This window comes from Lolium perenne, chromosome 4, assembly GCF_019359855.2.
Source record: "Lolium perenne isolate Kyuss_39 chromosome 4, Kyuss_2.0, whole genome shotgun sequence".
Classification (NCBI taxonomy): Eukaryota; Viridiplantae; Streptophyta; class Magnoliopsida; order Poales; family Poaceae; genus Lolium; species Lolium perenne.
Genome location: NC_067247.2, coordinates 323,170,229 through 323,180,833, shown reverse-complemented (window position 1 = coordinate 323,180,833; position 10,605 = coordinate 323,170,229). Strand labels below are relative to the sequence as shown.

The 10,605-nt window shown below is 40.6% G+C and overlaps 1 protein-coding gene across 1 annotated transcript; it reads left to right on the top strand.

The window, feature by feature from the left end:
• Positions 1 to 7,722: 7,722 nt before the first annotated feature.
• On the top strand, positions 7,723 to 8,379 carry LOC127347829 (subtilisin-like protease 1). Its single transcript, XM_051373977.2, has one exon. The coding sequence runs from the start codon at positions 7,723 to 7,725 to the stop codon at positions 8,377 to 8,379; it is 657 nt and encodes a 218-aa protein (XP_051229937.2).
• Positions 8,380 to 10,605: the final 2,226 nt, after the last annotated feature.

The following is a 10,605-nucleotide window of genomic DNA, read 5'->3' as shown; positions in this document are numbered from 1 at the left end:
AATTTATATCTTTGACCAGGAAGATGGAGAGAAATTGCCTGAAGCGTGGGCAAGATTTTGCTCTCTTATCAGAGCTCGACCTGGACATGATTTGGAAAAGCATGATTTACTTGATATATTTTATAGTGGACTAACCGTTGAGTCTAGAGCATATTTGGATAGTTGTGCTGGTTGTGTTTTCAGGAAAAGAACTCCAGATGAAGCTGAAGAATTATTGGCTAAAATAGGCCAGAATCATGATGATTGGACTACACCTGAACCAACTCCGACGCCAATATTGAAGAAGAGGGGTTTGATTAAATTAAATGATGAAGATATGAGGGAAGCAAAGAAATCTCTTAAGGAGAAGGGTATTAAATCCGAAGATGTGAAGAACTTACCTCCCATAGAAGATCTATGTAGGATAATTCCCCCTCCATCCATGATTGAGGTAAACTCTCTTCAACGCTTTACTAGGGAAGATATTCCGTATTCGAAATCTCCTGCTCAATGCTTAGATGAGTTTGATAATTATATTGTTAAGCAAGAAATTTTTAATATGAGACTAGAGAATCATCTAATGGAAAATTCTCAAGCTATTAGTAATTTGCATGATATTGTGGAGAGAACCTCCAATGATGTTCAGATGCTTGTTAAACATTTTCATATGGTTCAAACCCAAATTGATCAACTCACTAAAGTGCAAAATGACTTGTTAAAAAATAATTCTAAAGAAAAACATGCTTATGAAGTAACAACTAGAGGCGGTGTTTCTACCCAGGATCCTCTATATCCTGAGGGGCATCCCAAAAGAGTTGAACAAGATTCTCAACGAATTGAAACTAGTACTCCTTCCAAGAAAAAGAAGAAGAAACATAAAAATGTTGTAGAATCATCTGAACCTGTTAATGATCCTAATAGTATTTCTATTTCTGATGCTGAAACTGAAAGTGGTAATGAACATGATAATGATAATGATAAGAATGATGCTTCTGATAAAGAAGAAGTTGAAGATGAACCTAAAAAGCATGCTGAAAATAAAAAGTATACTAAAGAAGATTTTACTGCTAAGAAACATGGTAATGAAAGGGAACCTTGGGTTCAAAAGCAAATGCCTTTTCCTGCTAAGAAACTAAAATCAAAGGAAGAAGAACATTATAATAAATTTTGCGATTGGATGAAACCTTTATTTTTGCAAATCCCTTTGACTGATGCTATTAAATTACCTCCTTATTCAAAGTATATGAAAGATATTGTTTCTAACAAAAGGAAAATTTCTAATGAGGAGATTTCCACTATGCTTGCTAATTACTCTTTCAATGGCAAAGTTCCAAAGAAGTTGGGCGACCCAGGTATACCGACTATTCCTTGTTCTATCAAGAATAATTATGTTAGAACTGCTCTATGTGATTTGGGAGCGGGTGTTAGTGTTATGCCTTTTTCTCTTTATAAGAGACTTTACTTAGATAAGTTGATACCGACTGATATATCTTTGCAAATGGCTGATAAATCTACTGCATTTCCTGTTGGTTTATGTGAGGATGTTCCTGTTCAAGTTACTAATAACTGCTTGATATTAACTGATTTTGTTGTGTTGGAAATGCCTGAAGATGATAATATGTCTATTATTCTTGGGAGACCTTTCCTTAACACCGTGATACGTCTCCAACATATCGATAATTTCTTATGTTCCATGCTACTTTATTGATGATACCTACATGTCTTATGCATACTTTATGTCATATTTATGCATTTTCCGGCACTAACCTATTAACAAGATGCCGAAGAGCCAGTTGCTGTTTTCTGCTGTTTTTGGTTTCAGAAATCCTAGTAAGGAAATATTCTCGGAATTAGATGAAATTAACGCCCAGGATCTTATTTTTCCACGAAACTTCTAGAAGTCCGGGGAGGAAACGAAGTGGGGCGACGAGGCGGCCACACGCTAGGGCGGCGCGGCCTAGGCCTTGGCCGCGCCGGCCTGCTGTGTGGGCCCCTCGTGGCGCCCCCTGACCTACCTCCTCCGCCTACTTAAGCCTTCGTCGATAATAACTCCAGTACCGAGAGCCACGATACGGAAAACCTTCCAGAGACGCCGCCGCCAATCCCATCTCGGGGGATTCAGGAGATCGCCTCCGGCACCCTGCCGGAGAGGGGAATCATCTCCCGGAGGACTCTTCACCGCCATGGTCACCTCCGGAGTGATGAGTGAGTAGTTCACCCTTGGACTATGGGTCCATAGCAGTAGCTAGATGGTCGTCTTCTCCTAATTGTGCTTCATTGTTGGATCTTGTGAGCTGCCTAACATGATCAAGATCATCTATCTGTAATGCTACATGTTGTGTTTGTTGGGATCTGATGAATAGTGAATGCTATGTTATGTTGATTATCAATTTATTATCTATGTGTTGTTTATGATCTTGCATGCTCTCCGTTACTAGTAGAGGCTCTGGCCAAGTTTTTGCTTGTAACTCCAAGAGGGAGTATTTATGCTCGATAGTGGGTTCATGCCTCCATTAAATATGGGACAGTGACAGAAAGTTCTAAGGTTGTGGATGTGCTGTTGCTACTAGGGATAAAACATCAATGCTATGTCTAAGGATATATTTGTTGATTACATTACGCACCATACTTAATGCAATTGTCTGTTGTTAGCAACTTAATACTGGAAGGGGTTCGGATGATAACCTGAAGGTGGACTTTTTAGGCATAGATGCATGCTGGATAGCGGTCTATGTACTTTGTCGTAATGCCCAATTAAATCTCACAATACTCATCATAACATGTATGTGCATGGTCATGCCCTCTTTATTTGTCAATTGCCCAATTGTAATTTGTTCACCCACCATGCTTATTCTTATGGGAGAGACACCTCTAGTGAACTGTGGACCCCGGTCCATTCTTTTAATCGAATACAATCTACTGCAATACTCGTTCTACTGTTTTCTGCAAACAATCATCATCCACACTATGCATCTAATCCTTTGTTACAGCAAGCCGGTGAGATTGACAACCTCACTGTTACGTTGGGACAAAGTATCTTGGTTGTGTTGTGCAGGTTCCACGTTGGCGCCGGAATCCCGGTGTTGCGCCGCACTACACTCCGCCGCCATCAACCTTCAACGTGCTTCTTGGCTCCTACTGGTTCGATAAACCTTGGTTTCTTACTGAGGGAAAACTTGCCGCTGTACGCATCACACCTTCCTCTTGGGTTTCCCAACGGTCGCGTGTTGTACGCGTATCACACCGCAGGGGCTGTTATTGATTGCAATAAAAGAAAAGTTACTTTCAATGTTGATGACAAGGAGCATACCGTTTATTTCCCCAAGAGGATTGATAAAGTATGTGGAGTTAATACTATTTCTAATGTGAGAACTATCAAAGTGGGAACTATTGATTGTCCTATATATGAGCCTAAAGAAGGATATCAAAATCTTATGATTGGATCCATATCAATACAATTCAAGGTAACATGATTGATTTGAGGTTTATTTCTTCTTATGCTATGTAAAATTTATTTGGTGACAAGACCTGATCAACCTTGTTAACAAATACTTTCTATGTGCATAGAGGAGGTAAATAACATCTCTTTCTTCCTCCACTTGTTCTACTTGCTATAGCACTTTTGTTTTGCAAAGTTCTTTAGTTAATTAGAGGTTTCAAAATCTTTTTCTGTCCAGTAATAATAAACTTAATACCCAGAAATGTGCATTTTTCAAAGTTTTCAAAAATTCACAAAAATTATACCGTTGGTCTTATTTTTCGAAGACGCACCTGGGAGCACCTGGGGATGACCAGTGGGGCACCCCAGGGTGGCACCCCACAGGCCGGCACGGCCTGGAAGGGGGGCGCGCCACTCTTGCGTGTGGGCCCCTCCTTGCCCCACTACTTTAACTCTTCCTCCCACTCTCTTCTCTCTCCCGAAAAAACTCGCACCAGATTTCTCTCACTCACGTTTCTGCTCAAGAGCTCAAGATTTCTCGATCTCTTTGCTCAGCCCAGATTTCTGTCTGAAATTTGGCACATTTGCTCTCCGGTATGTGACTCCTCTGATTATCCAAGTAGAATTTTGTTTGGTTGAGTATATCTTGAATATTTTGCTGTTGTAGGTAACATGTTTAGTGAGCTTGCATGCTTGTTCTAAGTTGTAGAAACTAGTTTTGATGCATGATTAGTACTCTAGCAAGTTCCTATGGTAGTTTCCCTCAATTATATGTCACCAAATCAAATTTTATATTGTTTGTTGAAAAATTTCAGAAAAGGAAGATGGATAATTATAACTTTGGAGAAGTGTTTGAGAGACGATAAGCACGGGAAGGCCCTCTAGGACCGCCACCCGATTCAGGCGATCCTATAATGAGGATGTCATTGCGCCAAGCTTTGAGCCCGAAGAGGACAATGGAGTCCCTAACGCTTCATCTTTCCCATGTTATGACTTTTTGAGTAATGCAGGGTTGCTGAATGATTTCTTGACCCTCGTTGATAAGGCGGGCTTAACCGCCTATATGGGAGATGAAAGGGAGCAATACCTCATGCTCACTAAAATCTTTGTTGAGAGCTTTAAGTTCAACAACAAGCACTATCACCCGACAGTTGCATTCAAGATCTATGGTAATCCTGTCACTATGAAGTTGGAAGATTTTTGTGTTGCATTGGATATTGCCCCTGTAGGTACAGCGAAGAGGATTGAGGACAATCCCAGGGCTTTGCTTGAGCTCTATCGAGAGATCACCAATGATGACTGCCGCACCATTCAGCGTGGCAAGATAAGAAACATCCAACTCCCCGCCGTTAAGTATTTTGCTTATTACCTTGCTACTAGCATTCTTGGTAGGGAGAATACTAGAAATATTTCTAGCTATCATCTTGCTTTCTTAATTGCTGCACTTACTGGAGAGACACCTTATCATCTTGGTGCTCTTGTTGCTCGCCGCTTGTCTAACAAGGGGCCTATTTTTGGAGGAATTATTGCATCACGCATTTTAGCATATCTAGAACTTCCTCTTGACCCTACTGATGTGAAACTAACTCCTATAAGGCTTGACATTGCTGCTATGAAGAGTCATCAATTCGTTACAGCTGACTCTAGTTCAGATAATATGGTCTATAGAATGTTGTTTGCTGACGGGGATGAGAGGGAAGTCCCTTTGCCACCGCCAGATTTGTTCAGTGTTGACAGGAAACCATGGTCGCGCTCTAAGGAGGAGGTGGATGAGAAAATGAAGATACAAGGCTTCCACCAGCAGCATGACTCCGAGGATGCCGAGCCCTCCTACGACTACACCGTCACGTATCCGGGTGCTTCTTCCAGCACATACCCGGAATATGACGTACTACGGAGGTGCTACTTCGTGGGCACCATGGGATTAAACTCTACTTAGGCCAAAAGCCTAAGCTTGGGGAGAGGTATACCGGCATCACTCATTCTTTGCATATTATGGTTGATGGATACTTGTATATACTTGTTTAGCTTCTTTAAGTGGTTTTCTAATAAGAGGGAGATGATATTTGGGGAAGTGCTGCCTGAAAACAGATTCTGGACTGTTACCAAAAAATTCTCAAAAACAGCCAGAACGTTATTTTGCGAAGCCAATTTTTTTGCATGTTCCCCAGGTTGTTATCTAACTTTCATTAGTTGAACACTTTTCGAGCTGGGCAGCGGAAGAATTTCTTAAAAATCGATTACTGGACTGCTGTCAAGTCTGACGAATTCCTGCTGCTTTGTGTTTATGCGACTCTTCTAGTTTTCATTTTCTTGTTTTTTCTTTGTTTCTTTCCTAAAACACAAAAAGACCAAAAATATTTCTGTTGTTTCTCTTCACCACTTGTTTATTTTGGTTTCTTGCTCTTATTTTGCTTTATTTGCTATCGTTGGTTTGCTATAAGAAAATCCAAAAAGATTTTGCTTTGTTTGCTTGTTTCCTTTTGTTCTTGTTTCCAATTCGAAAACACCAAAAATATTTGCTGTTCTTCTTTGGTTTTGTAAAGTTCATTATGATTTCAATGGTCTTCGGTGGCTGGAGCGTGGTTTTCATTCCATATTATTCAAGCTACACAAGTGAAAGGCAATAATGACGATCTACGATAATTCGACTGTGGTGAGAGGCTGGTATGAACTCTATTTGTTTTCATTTTTGTACATATACTCATCCATATGAGCATGCTTAGTTGGTTCATGTGAGGTATATGTCATTTAAGAAAGTCTAGTAATTCATGATCTCTCATGTTTAGATCCAGTTTATTAATATGAGTAGCATGTCATGGATGTTTGCTTGCATTGTTTTATTCATAAATAGGTATGACATTGTGGTATCCTCCTCTGAATAATTCATTTGAATCGACTTGGCACATGCTCATGCATGCATATGACAGAACAAAAGTCAATTAAGCCTCGATGATTTACTTTGCTTCAGAGTTCTTGTATCACTTTTATGCCTCCGTTAATTTATTTTGCCGCAAGCATGATTATGACAGTGACTGCTCTTTTGATTTGTCGCTCCCCAGTCTATTGCTAGCCTTCACTTGTACTGAGCGGGAACGCTGCTCGTGCTTCCAAACCCCTGAAAACCAAGTTATTCCAAAGTGTCCACCATAAATACCTATGCATGGCATTTCAAACCATTCCAAGTAAATTCTCATGCGCTACCTTTAAACCTTCAAAATGCTTCTCAATTTGTGTTAATGTTTTATAGCTCATGAGGAAGTATGTGGTGTTTATCTTTCAACCTTGTCATTTACTTTTGACAGACTTTCATAATGGACTAGTGGCACATCCGCTTATCCAATAATTTTGCAAAAAGAGCTGGCAACGGTGTTCCCAGCCCCAACTAATCAAACTTCATTAATAATTCTCTTCACATGTTTTGCTCTGATTCATCAGTAAGCAACTTAATTTTGCAAATAGACACTCCTCCATGGTATGAGATTGATGGAAGGCACCCGAGGATTCGGTTAGCCATGGCTTGTGTAAGCAAAGGTTGGGGGGAGTGTCACCCATAATAAAACTAAAATACGTGTGTAAACAAAAGAGAAGAGGGATGATCTACCTTGCTGGTAGAAATAACGTCCTTCATGGGAGCCGCTCTTGAAAGTCTGGTTGGCGAGGTAGTTGGTGTACCCATTACCATTCGTTGACAACAACAAACACCTCTCAAAATAATTTTACTCCTGTTTTAAAAATGAAAAGCTCTAGCGCATGTTAATCCCTGCTTCCCTCTGCGAAGGGTCAATCTTTTATTTTCATGTTGTGTCTCCATCCTTTCTTTCAGCACTTTCTTGAGAGCACAACTGTCATTCTTAGTATAATATGCTTGTCCCAAAATATGATTGACTGTGGTATAACTTTGATGCTTTTATCTTTGACAATCTCTATTTCTAGTCTTTCTATGAACTTCAGGGGTGCCTGAGCATTTATGTTTTGCTATTCAAATACGGGCAAGCGAGATACCACTTTATCATATCCTATTATGAACATTGCAATCCTGCTGATAGACATGATTCATGATGCTTATTAGTGAGTATGTGAGGACAACCAACAAACCCAGTGCCAGTTTCATCTACAAAAACACTTTACTTGGTGTCCGTCCATCTCCTACTGTCGCCGCATTCTCGCCCCGTGGTCCCTGCAGCTTCAGCCCTGGCGTGCTAAAGCCAGATATAGTAGCACCAGGGCTCAACATCGTTGCTGCATGGCCACCAATCACCATACTTGGTTCCGGGCCATTCCATATCAAATCCGGGACGTCTATGTCGACTCCACATGTCAGCGGCGTTGCTGCACTTGTCAAGAGCGTACATCCCGACTGGTCTGCGGCTGCTATCAAGTCAGCTATCCTCACTACAGCTGACATCGCAGACAGCAGGGGTCACCCGATCTTGAATGAGCAGCATCGGATGGCAAGTGCCTATGCCATGGGTGCTGGCCATGTCAATCCCGCAAAATTTGTTGATCCAGGCCTTGTGTATGACCTTGGCATTACTGAATATGCTGGTTACATATGTGCTCTTCTTGGTGATCAAGGCTTGGCAATCATTGCGCGTAACCCGTGGTTGTCCTGCACGAAGCTTCCCAAGATACCAGAAGCCCAACTGAACTATCCCAGCATAACGTTGCCACTCAAATCAGTACCATTCACATTGAACCGAACAGTCACAAATGTCGGGCCAGCAGATTCAGTGTACACACTGAAGTTGTATACTCCAAAATCCCTTACTATACGTGTCTCACCGGAGAAGCTGGTGTTCTCCAAGGCTGGACAGAAGATCCAATATAGCATAACGGTGACCAGCCATGCAAATGATGAGAAAAAGTTCATGGAGGGAAGTTTGAGCTGGGTTTCAAGGAACCATGTTGTGCGCAGTCCGATCGTGGCTGCTGCCGATCTTGATTCTCCACCGCTGTAATCAGGAAGAGTGTCATGATATGTTGGATCATCGCAGACATACTCCTTCCTTAATTTATATTCTAGAGCAGTGTCCGTCTTTTAACTAGAATGGTTTCAATGCCTGCAAAATAACTGAAGTTTGGACGTGGAGCATCCATTGCACTCTTGTAAAATACTGCCAGTTTATGATGTGGTCTGTGTCCTCTATAATTATGTTCCTTTGAAAATATAAATGATGTGGTATAGCTTGCATTCAATTTTACTTTATTATGCTCAATCCAGCTGCAGTTGTTCTTAAACATTGCAGAAAAAACATCTTGAATCAGTCACTCGCTTTAAATTTATTTGTAGCATAAACATGTGAAATATTCTAAGCTGTCTCTAGTAGTGCTGACAGTAATTGTCGAGACAGTTTTGTATATTAAAAAGAGCAGAATGGAGACAGTACCGTAACTGTCATATCATTTCCACTGCGCAGGGATGAATCTTGATAGATAGTCAACTTGTATGGAGGAGAAGCTGATTAACCTGAATTGAGTTTGGTACTTTGCAAAAATGGTTGCACACAGCTACGACAGGCCCAAACTCACATGAGCTTCTCCCGTCTTTAGTTTCTTCATTCATCCCATTTTTATTTCTGTTCATCAGTTCAGTTCAGCTATTAGGTCCTAATGCTAATCAATTTATAGTCATCGATTGGTGTCCATGAAAGCTGCTCTGATTGTAGCTCGTGTTTTCTTTTGTAGCAGGGTAAAGAGCTTCAGGTCATGGCTTTTACTCCACTCGAGAATAGGTTCCTTTGTCCTATTCAACATATTGAGTTATTTGCTTACTTGCAATTTTAACGGTCAACTCATGTAGAACGAGCAAATCATAACAGGAGTCCCTTGAAAAAAATATTGATACCTTGCTGAAACAAAATTACAAGAAAGCGAATTTCTTACCTTTTCATTTTTATCCATTGCACATACCTCCTTTTGTATTCCTATCTATTTTAAATGTACCGATTAACGGTTTTCTGTCCCCTTGACTGAAGGTGGAAACATTGTTTAAATGCTATTGTCACTGTATCAATGAGCTCATGCCACATAAAGAATCTGAATTCTTTAAGGTAATGACCTGAACGATTTGGCCATATGTTCACCGAACTTGATTGATTTCAGTTACATCTATGGATTGCCTCTTTCTGCATTTTACTCTGGAGAGCATCCAAAGATGCATTGTTCCCTCCTAGCATGCAAAAGCAAGACGTTAGAGAACTCAAATGAATTTTTATTTAGGAGTACCTCAAATGCATATCCAAAGTGAACACGCAAATACGATTTGCACATCATTAATACTTGTTGATTGAAAACTAGATGATCAAGCTCACATATGCTTAAGTAAGATTTTTTTCGACTATACTGGCTGTTCCCTTGCATAAACATACCTTTGAGATTCACTAGTTAATAGTAAATACTTTATTTAATGCAGATGGTAAGCTTGGAACCCCTCATATGATGTAAGCAAATGCAATTACATGATATATCTCTTTACAGACGAGTTACAGGTAGGATGGGAGTTCAGAACTGAAAACAAATTGCTGAACCAAAAGTCTATGTGATAAGTGAAGCACAATTAACTACTGAACTCTAAAGGTTATCTACTTTTAAGGTTTGTTCATGTACGAGCAAGTGGGTCTAGTTTGTTCAGTTCGGGCGATGGTGCTGATGCCGCACTAATTGTATTATCTGTTTGGATGTAGCCTGTTGTCAGGCCTTGTTTAATTGCAAACGGACTATTGTTGCTTGAATTATGTTTCACAGGCACACGCGGAAAAAAGAGCTGAATTTGGTGTAGCCAAAGGCAATCTTCTGAAATTGGGGACTGCCATTTATTATGTTTCTGCATATCGGGACAGTACTGATGTCTTGTTCATCTTGTGTCCTGGTCGATCTGGCGCGAAAGAAATGCCAGGATTTTCCAGAGCAAAGAAACATCATTTCACCAGGTTGCCTTCTTTATCAGAGACGAAGCACTGTGGTGGGCCTTTGCCGGTGGCAAAGCCCTGAGAAAACTGATGTGGGAACCGCCCTGTACCTTGTTTTCAGTCTTTTCTAATTCCTTTTCTTAGTCCCTTTTCGGTCATTCCTTGCCTTTTCGCGATCTTTGTATTTTTTACTCTAGCTGCTAGTACATGGAAGCCAGCAAACTGCTGGACCTTCCAAAGAAATAAGATAATGCCTTCTACTGGTTATCATGGCTA

Bases quoted from the DNA above. Each gene is read 5' to 3' on its own strand.
- LOC127347829 (XM_051373977.2), top strand. From the start codon at position 7,723: ATGTCGACTCCACATGTCAGCGGCGTTGCTGCACTTGTCAAGAGCGTA.